The sequence below is a fragment of the Euwallacea similis genome, chromosome 29 (assembly GCF_039881205.1).
Source record: "Euwallacea similis isolate ESF13 chromosome 29, ESF131.1, whole genome shotgun sequence".
NCBI lineage: Eukaryota > Metazoa > Arthropoda > Insecta > Coleoptera > Curculionidae > Euwallacea > Euwallacea similis.
In genome coordinates this window covers 338,811-365,550 of record NC_089637.1, presented here as the reverse complement: position 1 = coordinate 365,550, position 26,740 = coordinate 338,811, and the positions used below count along the sequence as shown (strand labels likewise).

Here is a 26,740-nt window from a genome sequence, read left to right as displayed (position 1 = left end):
AATCAACTTACTAAAAGTTCGAGAAAATCGGTTTCGCTCTTTAGAAAGCATCTAATATGTTACTTTCTTTGAGAGTAATTTAAAAAACGTCTCAGCACTGAAAGATGTTCCATAGCATCTTGATTTCTTTAAAGAAGTTATCACAATATTTCCCGATATGTCTAATTCTTTTTAAAAATTACTAAAATGTTCAAGCTAGAACGAAACCCAGAACTTTCTCTCATCATTCTTTCTCGGAGAACAACTAGCATAAAGACGAAAATTCGATTCGTCATGACAAGCCCAATTCTAAGTAAATGATAGATGTCCCAGTCACACTATAAACGAAGGGCAAGGTAATCGGCCAAAGGTTTATTAGCAAATCCAAATCTTTCGTGTTTAAAGATTTAGTTTGTTTGTTATCTGGGAGTATCGATTTGCTGCAGATTTCTCGAGATGATATCATCAGTTTTGTATGTTGCAAAAGAGTGTTATCTTTAAGGACATTGACATCAATTAATTGGACATTAAAGGCATGTTAAATAATCCCAGATAGCGTCTACCGAACGATCAACGTTTAGAAGAGGTTCATACCAAAATCATATTTCTCATTCCTATAGAATCTCCTCAGTATCGCTTTTTATTCTGACATGTTCAGTAGTTTCGGACATAACGTATGGCTGAGTTTTCAATCGAGACTTTTTGAGATGTTGAGATAGATTTTCTGTCCTTTTGTATAATTTACAAACGAATATTACTTTGCATCGTTGTTTTCAATAGTTATCAAATTGATTAATTTTAAGATTGATGAAGGATTTTTTGCCAAAAATGAATTATTGATTATTTACTCACATACTACTGAGTCTCCTGGTCCACATTTTTGTATTGTCTGTTGCAGAACAATCGTTTTAAATGTGTTAGCATTACATATTATATTGCAGAATACTTATGCACAGAATGTTTATAAGCATTGATAAGTTACTAATCTTAAGTTGTCCTATGTTTTTGAATAGATCATATCGGTATTCGGAAATAATTCGTAAGAGATAGTAGTTAATTAACTAGGTAAATACCTAGTGAAACTATCAACTGTTCGTGGAAGTAATCGGGAAGTAGTTAATAGAATTCGTTTCGTATTAATATCAAAATCAAATATTTATACACAGATAGACTTCAAGGACGTATTTATATCAAGGTTAATTAATTTAGGGCGGAGTCATTGAAGCAGCTGAAGTACAAATTACGAAATACAAAATAAATGAAATTACAGAGAGTAATATTTCATTTAATAGAAATTAAGAGTTAGGTCCTGATAATTTTAGTCAATATTCAGATGTACTAAATTTTATTTCTGCAAAGAAGAATCTTATTATTGTGTATTTGTACTGTATTAAAAGGCTTTTGAGTCATTTTTGTATACACATTAGAAAAGAGGATTTTAAAAAATTAACAGTTATAAATTTGGTATTTAGATCAAATACTTTCATACGATTTGTTTGTTTATTAATCAAAAAATGTAAACAAATAGATTGCATTAGATTTATTGGAGGCCATATAATTTATCGTTTATTTATATCTTTATGGTCAAACCAACATTATTTTTCCGATAAGATTTATTAAACCAAAAGAATGCAAAATTAGAACGGATTGCAGTTAAAATAAGTTATGAGGGCGAGGACAATGAAAAGATATGTGAATTTTTGAGAAATTTGGGCAATTTTGATTATTTTTTTCAAGAGGGTTTTTACCGATAGACTTCAACTATGGGTCTCAAAATTATGGGAATATTGAACCCAGTATTGAAACAACATATTTTACGAATGAATCGAAGCAGTTTTAACCTTCTCTTATGAAAAATCGAAGGTTTTCATCAAACGAGAAATTCAAGGTTTTTATCCTAAAATTACTCCATCTCGACTGAATCCTTATTTAATTCATCATTAAAACAACAAATAACAAACTCACTGGTGAAATTTTGTTCAGGAAAATCTATTATTTATTTAGTGCGCCAAAGTACATAATTTTTCCTGTCCTGTTACTTTGAGGTCACCATAAGGTAGCGGAAGAGGATATTAACATAAGTAATTGACCACTATTAATGACCGTTACCTAGGGAAAGAACAGAAATTGAAATTGATCAAAATTTTTAAATTATCAAAGTAAAGGAACAATGGCGAAATTGAACGGTAAACAAGGGATCATTGAACTGGCTGTTAATGACCCGTTTTTCATTTTAGTTGTATATGCTGGTTAGTTTTACATGAACCAATTTGTTGATGAAAACATTTAGCTATTTGTTTTTGTATAAGGTAACCTGTAGCCCAGAGGAAAATTTTCCTAGAGAATCATAATTTGGTCATGATATTTTTTACAACATGCCCCTGCTCTAATTATTCTTATTTAACTAGCAAGTCGAAAATGAAATATATGAGAGAAGCGAAAAATCAATGGTTGCCTGTTCAGAGCATTATAGAGTTCCTATATCAAAAGATATGAAGAAGCAATTCCATAACACTGTTTTCTTGATGACTGTTGTCCTGTAGAGCTGCGAATTCTTACAAGTCCATTAGCTAACTGAGCATCGAAATAAATAAAAGATTGATACAGATTGAGTAATAAATTTCAAATTGCGAAAGTACGATACTGTGAAGTGTGGTCAATTTGGAGATGCACAACGGAAGGCAAAACAGTGTTGCCACAGTTTCTAGGTGGATTAATTACCCACTAGAATGTCCTAAAATAATAGATTTCTACAGGCCCTAGATTAAGCGAAATCCGGTGTAGAGTCCTGCAAGGATAAAAACTTGAGCCCCGGCCTGAGCCTGACAATATATGAGACGTAACATGCTAGTGCTATACTTAAACTTGCAACAAAATCAAGCTTCTATGGCCACATCACAAAAAGAATAAAGGCTACAGTAAAGAAAAGACTAATTTTTTATACATTTTTTGAATATGATAAATATCTATGTTTATTCACCAAATTAGCACTTCCTCAAATTGGCCCAACGGCTATTCCCGAAACAGAGATGATAGATGCCCAGCCCCACCCGAATCCGAGGAATTGGTTGAAATTGATGACCCGACGGATCTCGTGAGTATGGGGCTGGCCACGGGCCGTGCAGGGCTCTATTCCTGCGTGAATGGAATCTTGGTTTGCTCGAATTCTGATGTATATACTCAGACAGTTAGATACATCTTTACCTACTGTTAATGATTTAGCAAATGCACACTTAGGCCATGCAACAAGAAGAAATTTTCCTCAGGCAGTCAATGAAAACGTTAAAACTTGTACGTTCTATTTCTGGTATAAACTTCGTTGCACATTTTTGAGAATTCTTTTCAAGAAAATGGCGGGCAATTATCTAAATGGTTACCAAAGAAATAACCATAATATAATAACCCACTCGGTTTTTTCTTTTTCAATCCAGAACCTTTAGAAACCCATCTAAAACGATTAGGATTGAATCTGTGGAATTCTATTAATGCTTGATGGGTTGCCTCTTTTCTGCCGACATTGCCCACTACTCTGCGAGCATTCTTGTTATGGCAAGGACGTCACTAGAAGATTCTTTCCATAATGAAAATGTTAAACAAATATCTTAGTAGTACTTTAGAGAAATAAAAAAACATTTAGAGCTGGCAAAACCAAAGTTGACTGATTTGGAGTTTTCTAGAACCTTTTGAAACATTCCAGCTCAACCAAGAAGGGCTCTAGACGTTTCTTCCCATGCTTGAAACGTTAAAAATCGTTTTAGTAACTCAGTAGTTACTAGACGTTTCTTTCGCTACACTCGAAATGTGTAACAAATCGTTTTTTACGATGCTTTGGAGGAACTGACAACATTTAGAATTAGCAGAACCAAAGTTTAACGCGGACTCGAAGAAGAAAAATCATTTGCAGAGATTGCTCTGATAAAAACTTTTCTATATATTATATCTATTCAAACATAGAAAAGATCACAGCTACCGCCACGTTATAATCACTAGTTTCCTTAGTACAACTGAACGAAACCCAACAGCTCCGCAATCGTGTGCCTACTTCAAGAAATAGACGTTGCATTGCACCCAGAACCCAGTCATAAAACACCCGTATAATTAACCCAAAGCAACGACTTCAGTGCCCTCTTTATTGTACATTGTTTTTCGTTGTCTGTAACATTTTCGAATTCTTCAACGTTGATATGAAAAGAGTGGAACAGTGGAACAATGAAAGAGTTGAACAATGAATGTCGTCTCGGCCACGGCGGCAAGCACAGGCGCATTAACAATACCGGTTCGTGAGAAAGCTCTTTGATATCACATTATTGGGATCGCTCCGCGTGCTTGCAATGCCTCCACGCGATTGGTTAGGGCATCCAAACTGGCCACGCCCTTTTATATCCTTGCTGGGGCTCGCTTTGATTCCCGGGTAATTTTGATAGAGCAACTCCGTTCGATCCAATGAGAGCTCTCGATAAGACGATAAAGTCAATTCATCTCAAGAACATGAGAAAGTCTGTGAAAATATTCCATTACTTAACCTAAATAGAATCGAATCAAAACGTTTAAGTTGTGCGTATTCAATCATAGTTTAGTACCTAATGACTAAACAGCCTTTCCCACACAGACGTAAAAGTACAGAGTACCCATATAAAGGTCGTACTTGTAAATTAAGCCCCATTACAAGATTCAGATTTCTAGTGTTAATTTAATGCTTTAAACATGTTAACGTTTATTTGCATAACTTCGGTATTAGACAGAGGTGATAATTCTTCAAGCCGGTACAATAATTTGGACCACTCACTGCGGTTGTTTACATTGTAATGTTTCTACATTACTGTCTAATAATTGAGTCATTTATCTGATTATAAGTATTTCAAGCTGCGCCACTGCATTTAATACTGTATGGATCTAAGTGCGAATAGGGATTTCCGTCCTAAAATTTCTATAGTGTTCAAACTAAATATGAAAGGGTCGCCAAAGCAGGTCAAATAAGAGATAATAAAAAAAACATTTCCACAAATTGAATTGCCCACCAGGAAGGGGGCTAAACAAGGTCTATAAGTCGCTAGGAGGATTATTAAATCAATATTTGCCCATACCTGACGCATTCTACATTTACGACTATCAACCAACGGTTGGTTTTGTTTCAATTGTGCTTTGTCGAGTATAGAGCTTTGAGAGCTTTAGGAATTGCTGGGATTAAGTAGGTACCTACCTGCCGAGGATTTTGCATTATAGAATTTTTGTGGCTTTAATTATGAAAATTCTTAATAAGACTAAATAGAAACGTATACACTATTTTGATACTTGATTATTATCGCTTGTAAGAGTTTATGATCTACTGTAACAAAATTAATAAAAATTTCTCATTTGACTTTAATAATTTTGACCTTGACGCTGACCAGCCGGGTAGTGTTAAAAGCCTTCCATACAAGACCATGCCGAATTGATTAAAAGGAAGAGTCTCTTTGGGTCTTACGAAAACGTTCAAGGACGTTACAATGTGAGTGATGAAAAGAAATAGTTGAAGTTGTAATAGGGCAAGGCAATAATCAAAGACAACTACATTTTACTGGATATTTTTCCTTATAAAGTAACATACCTTCATTTAGATAAGGGTCTAGAAATTGCCCTTGAGTTTTAATAGGCTCCATAGGAAAGGAAGATCATATTTATGGTCAACAATATACGTTCCAAAAAGTGTGACTACCTTAAGGGAACATTGGGTGAAAAATTTTTGTGTAGGAACCCCTAGTCAAAAATGAGCCGTTTTGGATTGAGTCATTTTTGTTCAAAAACATAATATTAACTCGTTGACACCAAAAGACTTCGATATTTAACTAATTTTTATTAAAAATAAAGCAAAAAAATATATAATAAAAATTTAAAATGAGAACCCCTAAACTGGTTACATAAATAGCTTCTTTGAATCATTGAACCGCGCACTCGTTGCAAGATGTGCGGATCTTGCTGCACGAAAAGAGAGGCTGCCATTACTCTTCCTAACTGTTCCCTTTGGGTGGCTACAGGAGTTTCATACACTAATGACTTGATATACCCCCAAGGCAAAAATCCATCGTGCTTAAATCGGGACTTCACGCTGGCTACCTAATAAGTCCGCCTTTCCGATCCATCGCCCATGAAAATATTGGTTTAGATAATCCTGCACAGTTCGGGTAAAATGTGCAGGTGCACCGTCATCTTGGAACCACATTCTATCCCGTGTATCCAGAGGAACGTGTGGATTGTCCAATAGCTCAGAAAGTAGGTATGACAAAAAAATTTAGATAGATGTTACCAGTTAGCCGAGGTGGAAGCAGAAACAGGTCAATAAAAAGTCGCCAACAATATCGGCACACATGTCAATGGCAAATTGGTTTTGATGAACTCTGCATCGTGAGGATTGTGATCGTTTCATATGTGAGCATTGCGGCTATTGAAGCACCTGTTCTTACTGATACAAGTCTCAGCGATGAATTGAATTATCGAACCAAAATCCGATTGACTTACGATACGTTGCAAAAACAACTGGCAAAAATGTACCCATGGCTGGTAATCTTGCAGACCTATTGTTTGCACTTTTTGAAGGTGGTAAGGGTGCAAGAGCTGCTCGTGAAGTACTGGTCACACTGTTTGGTGGGCAACACTCATTTGATTCGTTATTGCAGGGATGCTGGTGGTAGATTGTCTGGTAGTAGATTGTTCATCAATTCAATGCAAAATCTCTTCCTCAAAGGCCACTGTGCAGTTCGTGGATGGCCCGTTCCTCCATCTGGTTTAAAACTGCCTCTTTCTTGTAATCGACGATGGATTGCCGAAATCATGCTTTGAGACATACTTATGTCAATGTCGGCGATTCAGGAAATGCTCAGCATAAAGGCGCCCACCTTCTCTAGCATTGCATCTTGCTTCGGCATAAATCAGATGCGTGCCTGTATACTTTTCAAATATAAATTAGACCATTTTTACAGTTCAAATGCAAAAATTTCTCGCCAAAGACACGAATTTATAACACTTAATTTGCTGCGATTACGATTAAAATTAATTTTCAACAACATCGAGTTTAGAAATGTAATTGATAAGCTTGTATTGGGAAGCAAAAAAGTGCCTATATTGTCTGTTTTTATTCTATTTACTTAACTTGAATATCAAAGCCTTTTGAACAGAAATTACTTAGGAGCCAAAACAGCTCATTTTTAACTAGAGGACTCTATGCAAAAATTGTTCACCGCAATGTCTTCTATAACCTTCTTAAGTTTGACACAACTGCTTTAGAACATCTTGCAGTATTCGGTATGATGATTTATGCTGTTTTAAGTATGAAAGATTTTAGAACAAAAATATAAAACATAAAAATGTTTTATAAATAGTCCACCACCACCCAGGATTGATGTGTGCTATATTAATGAGGTAGCTGTCTCAATCGGGATCGTTTATACTTTACGTTATACTGGACTTTATACTGGAATGGGTGTCTTCATCACTGCATCTACGAGATGTTGTCGAAATGCAATGGATTTTTACATGGGAGGACATTACCGCATTTTCTCCCCCGGATTGTTTGAGACTATCGTAGAGCATTTGAAATGTAATATTTTTTCTTTCGTCAAAAATTTAGATAATGAAAGAACATAATTTTTTCTCTACGACGTGAATGACTAAAAAGTTCGGGTTTAATTTATTGTCGTCGTATGTAAATGTCTTGCTTTTGGGAAAGGATTCAACACCTGCTAATAAAGGTTTGATAACCCCTAATGCAAGATGTGTTGTTCCATGTAAAATGTTAATGTATTCTCTTCTATTTATGCATTCTGATATTATTACCTGTAAAACAGTTATTTTGGCGATTTTCTTGACGAATTATGAAGTTATCACTTCTGAGATACATTACTAAAAGAGGTATTGGACGTTAGTGATTACTCTATGTGGTATTTTGGTTACCTATGATTGAACAAGAGGTCAACCCCGGGCATATAAAAAGAAACCAAATACGAACAAATTGCATGTAGAGTAATCAGTAACACAGAACACATACTTTTTAAGAGACACCTTCAACACCAATCACTTACCTCATATTCAACCTTTCGGAATGATGACCTGAACCACGTCAAAAAACCTGTCATTACTTGACGATCAAGAAGAGAACTTTCAGAGTGTTTCAGACAACTCAAAGAGTCACCTCTTCTACACGTTAGTTTAACGTTTATTTTCGGTTTTTTCCGACGATGACAGATTTGTCACCGGAACCTTAATAACAGTGTCCGTCTGAGCCCTTATACTAAAGAGTAAATATTATTCTTAGTTTTAACTCAGAATAGTGTGCAATTCCACGGTTCCATCAACCCCTACTGGCGTGTAAGGTGTTATAAAAAATAAAAGAAGGAATGAACAATCTGTTTCAAACGTATAGAACATATTCTCTAACGTTGCTGAAGGTTTCTTAACGTATTTCTTCACACCTTTCTTTTATTCCATGTTCGAATTTTTCTACTATTTGGTATCCAGTGAAATAGATTTTTGACTTAAGAATCTTAAAATAAATTAAGGGATATAAGTCTGTTAGATTTGAAACTCTTCCTGATTGCTTACTGTAATTTATCTGATCCGAGGTTCACTTGCAATTTTTAAATTCTCGTAAATATTTCCAATAAGGTTTTTTCTGCAAATCGGTCCAATAAAGTGATAACTCAGAATATAGCACAATTCTACCCCTCCAACAACGCCTACTAATGTGTAAGGGGATATTCCTAAAAAATGCAAGATATAATTATCAATCCGTTTCAACCGTATGGAACGTATTTGCTATGGTTTTAGTCAGACAAAAATGTGAATTTCGATGAGATGCTTGCAATCCCGCAGCGACCTTAAACTCAAGTTCAATAACTTCTGCAAATCTCACACTCAGTTTCGCTTCTTCGGCCCGCATTAAGCTAACATATAACTTCTTGGAAATCTGCATACGTATAACAATATTAAAGGCTGTTTATTAAAGGCTATTAAAGCCTTTAAGGCGAGGCGGCGGTTGCGAGGGGATTCTCGTCAGCGATAAAGGAGAACAATAAGCGAGGGCGTGACCGCCGTCGTCGACCAATCAGGGCCGTGCCCGTTTCGCTTTTATTTTACGACTCTGCGGAATTAAACCGCCAAATTTAATTACTTAAAGTTTCAGCTGCGATCGGACTGTGACCAAACTTTCGCCTTTGGAGCTTATTTAATACCGATTGGACCAAATTTGGGGCACCTTTAAACAGGACCGTGCCACATCCCGAAAGTCTGATTTCCAGAGATAAATGCAGCAAAATGCCGGTGAGAATGCATTTAGTTTTCATCAAGATAAAGAAAAATCAATTACGCTGAAACCTAATAGATTTTTTTTACGCAGTAACATTAATATGCATAATGGCACATTTAATTACCTAGGTATCGACGTTGTTGAGTATAAAATGCTTTTATAGTGTTGTGTGACCAACAAGTTAATTAAAATTATGATAAAAAAGTGATATAAATCGTCGGTGTAGCTACAGTCAGTGATGCGTTGCTTTAACTTAAAAAACGCGGAAATTAATATCTTATCATTGACCATTAACTTCTATCGCTGCTATGTCGCTATCTGTAACAATGAGCGCTCTATCTATAAATTTCATCGACTTGAGCCAGAAAACCGGCCATTCAGACTCCATTAAATACAAATAATGATATCTCCCAGGAATGTTATGGCGTGTGATTTATGTCGGACATCGGGCATCCTTTATTTGTAGCGATATTATTATGTATAATGTAAAAGAAAGAAATCTATCAACTGTCAGATAGGGACGCGGCTTGCGCGGGAAAACATCCGACTCGATTTAGACAATCTGAACGAAGAATCGCGACTCTCCGAGAGCCTGATATCCATCAGTATTCAATATTGTCCAATTCAATCATCATTCATTCAGACTAATTGATTCTATTCTTGGGATTGACAATGGAAACAAACCCTTTATATGGGAGGTTCGCGTTTCTCACACTGTAATATCAGAATATTGATTACTACGTGCTCTAGGTGAATTGTATACTGGGTTAAAGCAGCCCTTCAAATTAAAATTATATGTCCCTTTTCTTGCTCAGTTAGTTTATGTCTACAAATTAAATCCACCAAAACCATTTCTAACTAAACCCCTAAAGCCAATAATTTTGGTCAATTTCGAATTGAAATGTCATAAGTGGTCCAAATTATTGTATTTAAACACAGTCCGGCCGCTAGACTGCGGGGTGTTTTAAAGCAGATATGAGGGCCCCGCATTTATAAGGGGACTGTCTTGGTCTTTTTTTCCACAATTGTGTTTAGCAAAAGTGCAACCGAGAACTTAATTGGGACAGATTTCTTATAATTTAGCCTGCAGGAGGTCAATTATTCAATTGAGACTCTGCGATATGAAATTATAGGATCTGTTCATCGAGGTTTTTGTTAGGTTTAGTTTGGTTTACCGAGGAATGTTGTGATTTGAGATATTTAATTTCAGTGATTTAGGTGTTGGTAATGTCGAGATTTACAAAACAAAGTTTTACTAAAGATAAAAGATTTTAATATTTGAATATTATCAGCAAATATTCCAGTCAGATCGTAGACTTACATCAAGAACACATCAGAGGTGCTCTTATTCTATGTAATTTGACTTTCAGAATTTTAAGAAACCGTACTGCCTACGTGTATAAAATTATCAAACCACGTGCGTATCAATAAGCAACGATGAACCATAGACCAAAATTTAAAATATCCCTAACTTTAATTTTGGATACTTCTTCATTTAGCAATTTGCCAATATGTATTTCTGTCCCACTTTTCCTATCAATGGAAAAGTGTGCTAGAATTTAATGAATTTTGCATTTCTGAACCGAAAATTCGTTGAAAATAGTTTAATTTCAGATGATAAGATGATAGAAAGAATAAAAGAGCAAAGCTAATTTTAAATGTGTTTGGACTGCTTTAATTTCAACGTAAAGAAATGTGTGTTAAATGATCTAAAGTCGACAAGAATGATCGCTATCGAATTTACTATCGAGATCAAATTTATACGATGTTATGTACAGTGGTGCCGAAAGTAAAAAGTGGTAGAAAGAGAGTCTTGAATGTTGAGAAAATGTTAACAATATTTTAGATTTTATAGGTACCAATTAACGACATAATTAATGGTGACTAAGGTCACGGTAGTAAAGACACTTTTAGCTTGATACAAGAAATTTTTCGGGTTTGTTGCAATATATTTATTGTCCAGTGTGTCTTCAGTATAGATTTCAAACTTTTTGTTGATGCTTGCTAACTCCAAATTTATTTAAATCTAATTAAATTCATTTGGCAACTTGATTGCGAGGTGGTTTTCCAAAGAGATCAATTTCCAATAAATCTACAAACACTTATATGTTATCCATCCATGGTTTTCGTTTTATTCATTTTCATGATGCAGGCAATCGAAAATCTAATTGGTTAACCAACTTCACGTGAATTCAAGTTTCTGCAAGATACCTCTTCTTCCACCCACAAAATAACTTATTACAATTTGCATCAATTAATTTTTAAGTAGGTACACTTAAGATTATGATACTTTTAATTAAAAAATAATATTAGAATATTTGAATTAAGAGCACTCTACTTTAAAGGCATCAATAATAAATACACTTAAAAATTGACGTTGAGATTTTAAAATTTTATTAAAAAATATTTTGTAGGATTCAAATTAGCTATATTAGAGGCAGATACGCTTTTTGTTGAGATTTTAGAAATTTTGTATATTCTGGCATAGATCTGGTGAGCTCAGAGGTTATTACGGAAACTCTTTTGACTCTTTGAAACGAATTTTTGAAAAGTTTCACGATAGATTACATTTTATTATTGGTCGCTGAAGAGATTTTTTTGGGAAAATCTTTGGAAAGATTTGGCATACTCAATTATTTTGGAGATCATCACATTTTATTTTTAATTTCTTAACTTTTTTAAGTAAATATTTGCCGGCGTGACACCCCGTTATCTTGGACGCCATTGTTTGTTTTTTAGTTTTCAACACTTTTTGTCGCGGATAGAGTGTGACAATTACTTAGATCGTAAAGAAAAAGTGCTAAAAGCAAAATCTGATTTCCGCGTGAAGTCGCTAGGTTAAGCAGGATTAAACCTGACTAAAAAGAGTCTATAATCCGACGTAAAAGAAGACCTATATCCTAATGAAGTGAAACTGAAGAGTAAACCTATATAATATACAGGGTGTTTAGTAACTCGATACATTCCTTTAAGGGAGTGATAGAACATGAGGTAAGGACTAAATTTAACCCAACTTACCTTAGTACCAAAGTCGACAATAACAAAAATACAGGGTGTTAAAGTTGAAAAAATTAATCATATTTTCTTTAATATCTTGCGATTTCTTCCAGCTAATTTTGTAAAATTGTGTATCCGGGGGTTTTTTGGAATGAGAAAAAAAAGGTATACTTTATTAAAATCGCTAGAAGCAACAGTTTCCGAGAAAAACGCACGCAAGTAAAGCTAATGATGTAAAAGTAATTTCAGCATTTATTAAATTTCTTTATGTCCGTTAATATTATAGTCCTTAAAAGGACCGTTGTCTGTTTTCTGTGAAAGCAATACTTATTTAAGGTATTGTTGAAAGTGATGCCCTCTTCTCCTAATATACGCACGTGCCCGTTTTCTAATTTCTGCATGTGTTACTCTGGCCGAAAATGTTTGTTTAAGAGTTACGGCAGCTTCTTCACTACACCGTATTAATTGCTCTCTTGTCTGTATTTCTTGAGCATAAACCATCTCTGTCATCCTGCAATCAATTCAAATCGCAAGATATTAGAGAAAATATGATTTATTTTTTCAATTTTCACAACCTGTATCTTTGTTATTGTCGAATTTGGTATTAAGGTAAGTTGGGTTAAATTTAGTCCTGACCTTATGCTCTATGATTCTCTTAAAGCAATGTATCGAGTTATCAAACACGCTGTATACATGTTGTGTATATGTATACATATAAGCTAGAAAATTGGGTTAATCATGATCATAAAAAATTAAGACATTTAAATAAAAAAAAGACTATATAGGTTTCAATTTTTTTATATTTTGTTAAAACCACTCCTTTGCATTCTTTCATTCTGAAGAACATTCATCATACAATTCTTAAGACATATCAGAAGAGATCTAGATACCGGCCGTTCTATAGAGTCTTTTATTTGAGCCCAACTCTGCGATGCCACTCTGCATCAAAAAAGGAACATTTTATATACAGGATGATTCGCAACGCAATGTACACAGAACAGGTGTGTATGGAAGATCAATTGTTCCTCTCATTTTTTTTGTCTCTATCTACGGTTATTGCTTACGGTTGTCTGTTTACTAACCTGAACCAATCTGAACAAATAATATGTACTTAGCATTCAGAGCTTAACTTCATCATGCATGCAGTAATGATTTGTATTATAATGTGAAAACTTAAAAACCAAGGAATATTTTATATTTGTACATATATAGTATAAATAAATAATTAATTATTTAAATTTAGATTTAAAAAATTCGTAAAATTTCCAGACAGACCTACCTCTAAGTCACCACTTCTAGAATTGCCTGTTATTTTAAGTTTTTATGAACTAAAGATGCCAATAAGAGAAATATATTTTTACAATGTGGCTGTTCTATGTTAAGGCATTGCTGAAATATAGAATTTTTTCGACTTTTCGAAGGCATTTTTTGATGCCAGTATTTTAGCAACCGGAAGAATGAGAACAAAATTTCAAGGGAAAAATCGACTTATTTTGGGATTTTTTACATGCACCTGTTGTGTTGCCATTGCGTTGTAAATCACCGTGTATATTTAGACATTTTTGCTCCAGCGATGTTCATGGAGATTCTTACGTGTTATGAGAATTAATCTTAATATTTTTCTCAATTTTCATAGGGAGATAAAGTACCATCTATCAGTATAGTATCTATGTACTTCCGACTCCACATATTCCAAACTGATAGCTAACTTAGATGTTTTGATTAATAGTTTATGAGGAAGAAGAATCAAACAACTGTTGCTTTTGGTAATGTTGATATGGACTGTCTGACCAAAATCAATGGTACGTTGCAACTTTTGTGATATAGAAACGCTACTTTTATTCAAACCAAAAACAAATTACAAGAGAAATATGAATGTCAGGTACCTGCCTATACGTCCATAACACACATGTTAAACATTTTATTGCGATAAACAAGACGAGGCTATATAGATTGATGTATGGCTCATATTTAATAAAATAAAATGGCTGAAAAGCAATGAGCACTTCGACACTGTTTTAAACAAGGACAACGCAGCAGTAAAGAGCAAATGATTATATTTAAGAAAATAGTTGTTTATGCTTAAGTTTATGACTAATTAGTTTTGTTTAAGGCATAAAAGGAATTTATGTGATATATAAAGTTTATGATTCGCGTTGGATTGTAAAATGGCTTTATATTAAAACGTAATTAAATTTGGGGAATTTCGACTTTTATGGAGTATTAAGTAGAGTAATGAAGAAACGACCACTATTTTCGATAGTGCAGATGGTTGCAATAAAACGGAACACAATGAAGTCAAGTTGACCAACAACAAATTAACAGAAATGTTGTTTTCCGGGCAGTTTGTAGTTCAAAAGCCAATAAACCGAGAGGTGCTACTCGCTGAGTTTTACTACACTGCAAGCAACCACGTGTTTCTAAATATTTGTTAGCACAAATCTAAAACAAGCGATTTAATTACAATTCCGGGGCCCTTTTATGATGCTGTTTTGATTAGGAATGCATTCAAGTCGGAATTTTCTAATTTGGCCTCCCGCCAGATAATTAAACGTTCTCAAATATTGCCACAAATGATAAAAAGTATGCACATTTGGCACGGTTCCAGAGCATGTTGCCTTCCACCGTTTCACAAGGAAAGTTTATGGTAGATATTAACCTTTTTTATAGATAGATTATATGCATGAGGAATTAATGTTCGAAATATGCTCAAATTCCAAGCGAAATATAATAAATTATAAATGAGGTATATGGAGGATTTTCTCTTAAGGAATTGCAGGACAGTTTTTCCCCCATCTACAGGCTCATTTAACGAGATCTTAAACGTAAGTGATAGTTTTGCTTGCGACAATTTAATAATGCAGCGAGGAATGGCTTGGTTCGCAGATGGTTTTAATACCGTTTTTGGAATAATGATGTCTGAAATTGCTGTATTTTTTCCTTATTGTCTACTTTTAAGTTGCAGCAAGTTTCAGCGTTTCAAGATCACAGGTAACTGCTAAACATTAGAGATTTAGGGTCAATTGGTTTTATAGCTCCTTTCTTAATTTAAATTATCTTGTTTTGGTTCTAAAGGCTGAAAATCGACGTGTGGGTAACATTACCCGGAAGATATTTTCCACAAAAACGATTAAGTAAAGGCAAAACATTGCCTAAGGTGAATGCCCCAAATTCACAGGAATCGTTAAGTTTTCAACTAGTGGGTTAGATAAAGTGAAATTGCTTTGTTATTGATTTGAGATATTTAAGCATTCAAAAAAACATTTAATTGGGCATTTTTTTAGACACGGTCCATGAATTTGGGAGTATCAACGCTACGATTTTAAAAATGTACCCATAGCTCTTACAGTTATTGAGATAATTCTCTGATATTTTTACCATAGGTTATTTATGACGGTTGAAATGTTTTAACGTGCCAAAACAATTTAAAAATTTACAGGGTAATATTTTTTTGGAGTCAAAAACATTTTTACCATTCAGAACCCTTTTATGGTGCGTTACTGGCTGCTATTTTTTCTAAATATAGATTCTCTGCCCAATTAAAAAAATGATACTAATAGTTTTTGTATCGATAAATCATTTTCAAGTTATTTGAGAAAATAATTTTCGATGCGTGATAAGGGATACCCATTTATTCAGGATAGTACCTAATTGGTTCTATATTCAATCCCATCTTTGAAGAATCTCTAACGTGTGTCTTATACGGTGACTCAGACAAGATTCATCCTTGGAGATATTTCTTTTTTGAGTCTGGTGGAGGGATAGAATTCCGATCATGCATAAAGTCTGCGTCTCGTGCATGCGTCATGTAACGGTAGCATGACCCGGCAAAATGATACATGATTAGTTAAAGTATAAGTTAATTGTAAAATAACTAAAATAAAACATAATAAAATTTAAAATCATTCATCCGAATTTGCATTGCCCGTCATGCTGACCAATCAGAGTGCTTGTATTGTCTAACGACACACGCATGAGACTTTATTCTTGTAGAGGCTAAGGAAGCCGGACGCACTATTGCAGGACCCTGTAGAGTCAGTTATATCCGTCATTCGTCTATTCTTCTCACTAATTACTCTGAATGACAGATGCATATGTAAGTCGAAAGTTGAACTCGATTTTCTATAGGCTTTATGTTGACAGATCACCCGGTATAATACGTTAAATTGCAAAACCCGGCAAAGTTGCGCCACGAAATACAATATTAATATACCTAAGCACGAGGGCATAGTTTTCCGCCACCTAAAGAACCGATGTCGTCGTCGGCATCTACACGCGTCATTACCAGATACATTAGATTATTAAAGAGACGTGGCATAATTTTAGGTTCGCCAACGGATGCTGAATTTAATAAGAAATATTCCGAGAAATTAATCCAGTCTGTATTTAATTTTAGAGAGTGTCTTTTGATGTCTTCGGCCGCGCACTTGTCATTTTGTTTCCACGGCTTTGGGGGCATTTCAAATTGCTTTAAATGGCCCCGGTGGACGGATATAGTGGATGGTTAAATATACTAAAGCAGTGGCGTTCTTACGAATGATCGGTGATGTTGGAGCATCAGTTCTTCCGGCTGTTTCATCCCCCGCGGCGATAAAAGGCCGCACCTCGTTTCATAAATTCAATTATTCAAATCCGCCCTGATGTTCATCATCTGAGACAAAACAAATATTCAAATGGTGTTATAAATACTTGGTGACAATATTAAAACGGAACCGTGTATTAATATGAATGTAATGTTATGGAGACACCCTGTGGATTGAGATGATAAATCAATTCCCTACATCGCAGTACTAATAGTGTCCTCGGTACCCCGCGGCTCACCTCCTGCATTATTTATGATAAATTTATAAATCTCTGAATGCACCACGTCCGCCCGAATCCATTCGAATACTACTTCATTTTGTACGTGTCGAAGATGCACCAATATCTTAGTGAGAGGAACCACTTGTAAATCTACTTATATCACCTAACATATATTTATAATAGAAAAGTCACTTGGTTTAACATTCGAATGTGTCCTTGATAACTTCTTACCTCGTGCACCCGCTGGAAGCAGTGAGAACTGAAGGGTGCTAGCTTTTTCGGGTTCTGTAGGCGTTGCTTTGATTCGATTAGGTCATCAATACTGAAATAGTTTTCTTCGCTGACATCTTACAAAGTTCTAATAACTGTATCTACTTTCTCTACTATCTACTTACTCTACTATCTTTATTCATACTTTTGACTCTTTAAAATCTTAAAATTGTAAAGTAAAGATTTATCCACTTTTGTTTATGGAAATTCTTTTTTTTTGACCCTCAAAAGATTTTTTAAAAGAAATTTCTTTATTGAGTATTCTAAATGTTTTGATTATGTGAGATGTCCATTTTCTAGGAAAAGCACGGCACTGGATACCTTCAAATTATAGCTCCTTGTTTGTTTTCCACATCACACAAAAGTCGAATTTTTTATATTTTTGGTTTTGTAACTAGCTTTTTTCTCCATCAAGCTGAATAGTATTTAACAAAGGCCTTTTTAAATCGAAAGTGAATTAGTTCCAGTGCATTTAGGCAGTTTCAGTATCCTTCTCAATATCCTTGAGTTTATTGGCGACTGATATCTGGTCTGACATTTTATTTCACATCTTTATTACCTTCCTAAATTTCAGACTACAAATGAAAGCAGCTTTGCATTACTCGCTATAGAAAACTGGGTTTTTTTGAGAAGAATAGTAAAATTGTCTAAGAAAAAGAATGAATTTTTAACTAGTGAGAAGTAATATAACCAAATTATCATAAAAACTCAGTGGAAGGAGGGACATTATAATATCACTCACTCACTCACAAAATAAGGCCACTGTAATATCATACAGTGCTTCTATTCCTTTTCAAAATAGAAATTACAAATACAAGGAATTTATTAGAATTAATAGAACTCACGTTAGGTACTTAATTTAAACTGATCGCCCCGTTGGTTGTTTCCTCATTCACACTTTCCTCTCTACAACATGGAAAACTAGACTCGTTTTTCAATCTCCCTGTTTCCAGTTTTATGTGATGCCGAGAATGAGTTCTTAAATTAAAACACTCTTAAGTGGGAATAACGCCTCCCACACTAGTACGGGTTGTTAGAGTCGTGGAATTGTACACTATTCTCGGTTAATACTAAGAATGATATTTACCCTTTACTAAGGCCTCGTACGATCACTTTTCTTAACGTGTCGGTGATAAATCACCGAAACCGCCTCTGTTTTTGGAATCTACGAAAAAATAGCAGAAAACGATAAATAAAGGGTGAACTAAAATGTACGAAAGGTGAATATTTAGAATGTGTGAAACACTTTAAAATTCCTCTTATCAATCGCTGTGGAATGGGAGTTTTTTAACACGGGGCATGTCATTACTCTAAAAGGTTGATCTGAGATACGTGGTTAATGTTTGATCATTATACCTAATTCAACCCATCTTTTTTATAGATGTTTTTTTAATTTTCTTTGTTGATATGGTATTTGTTACTGTTTAGTTCCTTTTTATGAATACAAGGTTGACCTCTTGTTCAAACATAAGTAGGCAAGTGTTATGTATCGGTTTTAATGTAGTTTTGGTGTTATTTAATACTTTTTTTAAAGGTTTAGATGTTTCACCAATTTGAAATTTTCCACATTCGCAAGGAATTTTATATATGATTTTTCTGTGTGTGTACATTTTCGTTTGTTTGAATTTTTCCCCATTATGGTCTGTTTGAAATTGCGATTTCAATTCAATCAAGCAAATTCAATTGCTATTAGAATAATTGTGCTCGCATAAAATTATTTTTGTCTGTATGTCTTCGACATTGAAATTTTGTTCCTTACATATTCATTTTCCCCGGTCCCATAGCCAGCAGTAGTACATTGGTGCAAGTGGTCCCTAGACCAATCGAGTCAGGTTGTTTTGTGGCTAACGCCTTTCTGATTCAGGTTGGTGCCCCACGGTGTGAAACTACATCCCCGTTTGTCTTTTGCCATTAATTCAATTCATAAAATTTGGAACCATTAGAAAAAATATGGGACAACTCAGTGAACCGGTAGATTCGAATTTACTTGATAGCATCTGCAAGGATATTTATCATGTTTCGCTGATGATAATTATTTCCTGTACCTTGTTCTTGCGTAAAATTGATGATTTGAAGGCTACCGTGATCGTGGAGATCAAGTAGGTACCTCGAGATACATTCGTTTCGTACGGTATCTGACAAACTAGAGATAATTTTTGTGACTGAAAAACATCCTTGAAGAATTTTGCCGAGACAACAAACTGCAACCCATTAATTTCCCCAACTTATAAACCGTGACTGCCAGTCTGGGTCGATATAAACGTGCAATTATATTTATTCTCTTTCTAAGAATAATAGCACAGTTATTTTCGCCAACGTTCGCATACAGGATCTGCACAGCATCCCCGTGGACCAGCACGGAACGTACGCACCTCTCCCTCACCGGGCAGAGAGAGACGGCACACAGGGCCGTAGGCGTAGTTTTGATTAATGTCGATTATAAAAAGTTCTGTCTGAAGAGAAACGCCGGTTATTCTGGGTTTTATTAATAAGAACCGAATGGTGTTGTCTATCAAAACCGGGAACATGTGTTCCTACAGGCAAAAGGCGAAAAGGTTGCCTGAATTATTTGATACAGTCTATCTTTGTCTTTGGGGATTTATGGGATTTGGTGCGCGTGTATTTCGGAAAAATAGGACAACTATTTGGGTTTACTAATTGCACAAATTGGGTGGTCGGATTGTGTTTGGGTTAAGTATTTGGCACTTTTGGCAGGGGACGTCTCACTGTTGTGCGCTGCCTCAATTATGTTTTATCCGCAAACATTCTTCCTGATTATGAAAAGGAAGGGCCCATTCAGATGAGACCTCTTGGCAAGACGAATCGTCAGTATAGTACCTGTTACACAGGTATAGAAGAACGACTTGACTTTAATGCTCGTATAATAGAGAAACAACCGATAAAATTCAATTCCATGGACAATTCAATATAAATATTTTCGTAAATGAAAAACCCCTATGCAAGGTGTCCATTTCTGGAGTCAACTATGAGGATTTCGGTAGCCCTAAAGGAAAAGAGGTCGGTTAAATTGGCTCAAAATTGCGCAATTTGGAGCGTAGGAATATGCCGTTTCAAAACTTGGAAAGTTCCTACGATTTTTGGAGGTATTTGAACAAAACTGAAATATTTTCGAAAAATGTTTTTCTTTATCCTCAGCTTATTCGGCGAGATAATTCAAAATGAGTGATACTTCACCATTACATCTTTTCCTTTTGTACAAATTGGCGATATTACATTTGAAATGGAACGTGTCGATTTTCAGCAAACATCATCAACTTTCTTTGTTGGTATTTAGGACTTTTTGCACTCCCTGTATAATGAAACGCAGTCTCAACAGCTCATTAAAGGTTATCAGAGTTATTCAGAGAATTGCCAGAGAAGAGAAAAAATGTAGTTTAGTTTTGGTTTCGAGGACATTTTGAAAGTCTTGTGTACATTCTTGTGATTTTACGACATCAATAACCTCCTACAGAGTAAGTTAACTTGAATCAGCCTCACTCATTTATCGACTTAATCTTCGATTGATCATTTTGATTGGCAATCTGAACTTATATATTCAAGTTTCTAATTCATATAACCAGAATCATCTTGTAGGAAAATTGGTGTCTGCCCATCACATCAATCCTGCTTATAAATCAAATAATTAAAGTACTGAATTTTTTGTGTTGAGAACTTCAACTTCCAAAGGCCTAATCTCTTAAGTAATTAATGCTCGGTAGTTTAATGAAGAGCTCTTATTCTTCAGCCTATTTTTATCCGACACTTTCCTTCTGCCAACACGATGGCCAACCTGTCGTTGTCGCAGGATTTAAAACCCAAACCGTGTTTGTTCTTACAATAGGAAAAATGGCACTTTATCCAACATAAGCGTTAAGCAGGTTAAGACGATCAAGCATGGTAGGCAGCACACGTGTATCAATATTTGCAGTGAACCCTCCGTTCTCGTGTTTGCCTTAAAAATGCTTTTGGGTCGGCTACCTCTTTTAATTGCTTGTCTTTGTATTCTACCTTATTCTGCCAATTGTTTTTAAGGTCGAGTGCTGAAACGACACTCCATAAATTGCAGGATTGTGTATCAGGAATTGCTGCCTTTTAGCTCGATTTCACTCGTTACTGCCGTCTATTTTTATACACTTAACTCATTTCAGATTTGGCATGTGGTCCGTGACACCCTCCCCTCATTATACGAGGGAGGCCCTTATAGCGACACCCCTAATCGTATCAAAGGGACTTGGGAATGTCACCATTTCCTGAGAGTGATTGATGGTTTTGGCGGAGTCCTAACATCATGTTCTCGATTTTTTCCAGTTTACTCGAATGATGTCTTCAAAAGATTTAGTAATTATCATTATAGCGGCTAAAGCACGCAATATGAAATACAGAAGTCCAATTTCGTACCACTCACAGGTAATGCGGCTTTTAATGATTTAAGTTTTGCCCATTTTGCTCAAATTATGTTCGCTATTCCTGATCAGCTCACCTGCTCGGGCATTCAAGAATTGACAGAATAATTGTCCATAATAAACCATGGGAAATTTTCTGCATGACATTTGCAGCTGTTGATATCGGTTTGCATAGATTAATATAAAATGTTTCGATAATCGTCTCGCATCACGATAACTAAATTTTTGTGGATGCTGGGTCAGTGAACACCAACTCAGACCAGATTTCTGTAATATGGCCAAAAGTGAGCATTTCCGAACGAGAATTTGAAACACTGGCGAATATTCCGGGAAATTCGATTATTGTCTTGATGCCCCTCTCCCCCCTTATGGATATTTCAGAGAATTTTGAGTCGAAGTCCTGTTGGTCTCCGTGTTCTCTTGAACATTTGTTGTACAACATTTGAGGGAGTATGAGCATTTGAATTTAATGTCTTCAGCCAAAGGGAGTTTCAGTACATAATTGTTCTAGAAATCAAAAGCATGAGAATTAAGTTGTCACGCCAATAGGAAGCTACTTGTGTCTTAACAGTTAATCCTTAATAGGCCTCTATCATCGTTTGAAGTGTTTCATTCGCAGATTTCACAAGAATCATCATCAGTTGGCACGCAGCAGCAACATCCGTCATAACTCACACTTGAACACCAACCAACAACAGAAATTGAACATAATAAGGCGCGCACTCTCTAGCAAATCAATTTAATGACTGTTGATAATTACCCATGTTTTAATTGTCGCTTTCACCTAGAATTATTACCAAACTGGCCAAGCGATTTAATGCCGATCTATCGTTACATTGTTATTTCACTTACATCACAATCAAAGCTTTCTATGTTGTTGATAATTGGCCATTGAACACGCACCTGTCATAAATTGAATCGTTAAACCTCCTTTATGACTTGTTCGGTATTTTTTTTATCTGAGATTTAAACCGCCATCTTATTTTTGTCCTCCAGAGGTGACCCGTTTGCGCCTTTTCGCCGCATTACCCTTAATCGTTTTGGACTATATCATAACGTAAAGACGTTTAAATGGCGGACATTCATAATTACGATCATCAAGACACGGTTATTAAATTTGTCGGTCGGTGGACATGGAATTATATCCCGCAGCATGTGGATATAAATATAAATATAATAATATGTTTATATCTGTTGTTAAGTGCACATTATTAAGACAAATTGGGCCGGCAAGTGCAGACCAGACTGCAGTTAAAGTTTTAGTGCTCTCAGATTAAATCTGGAGCATATTTCTCAAAACTTACAACAGAAGCACAGCATATGGAGGAGGAAGTCATATTCAGGGTTCAGATCAATAATTAAAACGTGAGATCTATCGAGGATCTCAATCCGTGGCATTCTCGAATCCTAAAAGATATAAGCTCAGTGTTGCGTCGTCGTCTCGGTTAATTGGATTTAAACATCGCTTTAGTATTTATTTGGCTCGAAAGTGTAACATTAAACAAATAAGCAAGCACAGAAGCGTCCCGAGAAAAACATCTTGTTTTTTGTCATCTTTTGTTGTTTCAGAACTAGCGATATGGTCAGAAAAGAACCATTTATTTCTTATTCAGTTCTGTTGAAGTACAGAATCTCAAAGGAAAATATTGTGCTCTTTTATGCAGGCGAAATGTTTAGAAAGCAGCTCAAAGCGTGCTGAATTCGTAAAAACGTGTAGGTTGAATTCACTCCGGCTTACGCAGCAGGTTCTTAAGAAACAATGATGTTACCCCTTTAACGTACAAATTCTACGAAATTATGAATTTTACCACTTCGGGCTATTAAAGCATTGAGAAGATTCAGTCAGGTCTCCTAGTTATACATTTTTTACTTATTTATTGCTAGTTGCTCATATAGTATATAATGCATATTAGCAGGAACCTCAGGACACCTACTCCAATATTCCAAGTTTCTCTTTCTCATATGAGAGGACAACAAAAAGTCTCCATCACCTTTTTTATCACATCCATAAACACTAAAATATTTTTTATTCAGAAAAAAAATACAAAAACGTAGATCTTTTCATTTTATTGTAGTATTTAGAGTTTTTCTCTCCAGTTCGAGCACTTTTGGTTAACACATTGTGAAATCACAATTAATTCGAAATAATTGACTTCAGAAAGAACCTAAGCCACATGTGGGGAGTTCTTACATTTACATTTACACTTTTTACATTTTTACTTACATTACATTGCAAAAAATTATTTGTTTTTATATGTAAATGTAAAAGATTTTATGTATTAAAGGTAGTTCTGAAAAGTGGCACGAAATAATAGGAATATCTTTGCAATCAAAATATCATAAAACAGAAGACTTTTGGCCATGTCAAATAAGGTACGAACATTGGTGTGGGCTTCAATTCGGGTTGTGTAAAAATCCCATTTACGAATTCTTCAAGGCTTCTACGGTTTATTTTGATATCTATAACTTTTCCATTCATCGAGGAAACTTTCCTCCACTGCCTTTCAAATCCATATTTTTAAATCGGCCAACGTATGAAGAAGAAGATGCAATCGGCCGACAGTGTCTTCACTGATTGTATCCAGGTTTGTAAGCCGCTTAAGCTAGATTCAAATTAGAAAACAATGCAAAATACAAGTTTTCACGTAAATTGAAAATTAAATTTTCATCGACTTGATTCAATTAAGCAATTGCTCAGGTAATTTTCTAAAAAGAATATCAACATATTTTCACGGTTATTCGCCATAGGGTTAAATAACAAATTAATACTTAATTGAATTAGACAAACAAAATATTCCGTCTAATGAGTATTTTCTAGGAAATATTAGAAATATTAGACTTCCTACAAAAATGAGATCACATTAACGTGCTCATGCTAAGTAGAACAAAAGTGACTGCCAAATAGTAGAGACTCATGACATATAATAGAAACATGTGTATCCTATAAACCGTAAACTTAACACTGCATGTATTTTAATTATATTAAGATTAGTTTGGATTGCTCTAAAGCAAGGAGTTCCCATTACAATTTGACGATTAAGGAATTTGATAGGTGAAGTTATTATAAAGTTAACGTAACGAAGTTTTGGATTTAAATTACTCATTTAATTGCAAAGAAAAAACAAAATGGACTAAGTAGTTTCACATAGTGAATTTATTTATTTTTTTAATTTTTTTATTTTAATATTCAATTAATCCTGATTTTTTCTAGGTTTTGTTTTATAACACATATGCTTTTGTTTAGTTGCCAATAATCTTTCTATTGAGGGATTTCTAATTATTTTTTATTTGTTCATATGCTTACGTACTTTGCTATTTAAAATTTCCATTTTCGAGTTTTACGCCTTTGTTATTTTCAGTTTTAGCTTCATATATCATTGTTTTACCATTTTATTCATTTGTGAAGTGGAAATTGTTATGGCGTCATATTTTTTATATGCCTATTGGATCTTCCTTGATGTTACATTCACATACATAATCGTCAAAACTTTAAATCTATTTTCCTACCGTTATTTTATTCTCTTAGGAAGTCCTTTCATATCATTTTCTCGTTTTTTATTTCAATTTCTTTTATTTGTTTTCCACACGCGATAGCATTGATTTCGTAGAATATACGCAAATTCGTCAACTTAGTTTTAGTCATTTTCACATTTCCCCCCTTTCCGAAATATCATTTTACAACTTTACAATATCGTTTCCTTAATGAGTTACAAATAGGAACTTTCCCCTATTTTAACCGAGCATCTAACTACAGCCACATCGGAGATAGAGCACTTATACAAAAATGACATCCTGAATGTAAGTTTCGTTTGATTTTTGTTCTGTATTGTAATATGTACATACATATATAGATCTGCCCCCGTATGTGATCAGAGCATTCGATTTGTTTCTATTTTTTTACAGCTTTTATGCAAAGGTAATGCATTCAAAAACGAAAAGGAAAATGCTAATACGAGGTCGGTAGCATATGGGTTGAATGCCGAGACACATAAACAAATGTCTAGCACAAAATATAAATTTAAATCCCTCCGACAGACGAAGCTATTCATCATAATCTAGTCTTGTTTGGGTGCGTGAAAAGCGTGGGTTTCTAAATAATAATGTCACATCCGACCTGCCTTAACTGAGCGGTCTTCGACGACCAACACTAGGGCACGCGACGCTATGATAGTAGCGACTTTGAAAAATGTTTGAAAAAATGTGAACGCAGATATGTTTCATTGCACACATATTTTAAAAGCGTGCGAAAAGTGATTTTACCGCACGTTTTTTACCGCAGTTGACCAAACGTCGCACACGCGTATAATTGCAAGACTCGTCGCTTCTCGTTTCCCAAATACGAACCGGTTCGATAATGTAGTGGCTTATGAAATTTGTATTATAAAACGAGTATACTGTTTGTGATCATTTCCTTCCAAGTAAACAAAGTTTACGTGAAATGGAAGCAATGCTTATACATATGTATACTTTTGCTGAATTGTACCATAAGCATTGCCTCTCATTAGCCTCCGAATGAAATCTGGTAAAATCGAATTTTCCATCGAGCAAGACATGCGGTGACTTGAATATAGGAAAATCACTGAACCAGACATGGCACTTTTTTTTAATATTTGTTTGTTTGTTTCAGTGTGAGGTATCTTCGTAATTAATTATGATAAACAACTTTTTGGAAACGTACAAACGTGTGTGGCTTTTATGACTCAGACCTGTCTGATGCACATTCAAAATCACTTATTTTCATCGGATTTAAAGTAATAAATTAGCTCAAGGGTCCTCGATTACAAAGCAACTGATGTGCCTAAAGCACTACCGAAATCAAAGGAAGTTCAATAAAGAGGCTTCGTCTATTGGCGCCTGTTCTCTGTTGGAGACCTTAATTTTCCAGTGGCGTCCACTTAGTAAAGAATGACGCGTATTAAAAACCCATTATTCCGAATCAACTTAAACTAATATTATTTGATTCACGAACAACTACGAAAACTGGAAAACCCATTAGACTGTTAATTAAACA

General features: G+C 34.9%; 1 protein-coding gene across 2 annotated transcripts in view; it reads left to right on the top strand.

Moving 5' to 3' along the window:
- The window catches only part of retn (retained), a 120,844-nt gene that overhangs the window by 3,437 nt on the left and 90,667 nt on the right, over window positions 1-26,740 (top strand). Inside the window, exon 2 of one of the 2 annotated variants that reach the window (XM_066403475.1) lies at window positions 9,134-9,270. The exons of the other annotated variant lie outside the window; for it this stretch is intronic. Within the exon in view, the coding sequence (XP_066259572.1) occupies window positions 9,265-9,270 (6 nt within the window). The 5' untranslated portion in view covers window positions 9,134-9,264. The remainder of the gene's footprint in view (window positions 1-9,133; window positions 9,271-26,740) is intronic. 2 annotated transcript variants of the gene reach the window in all.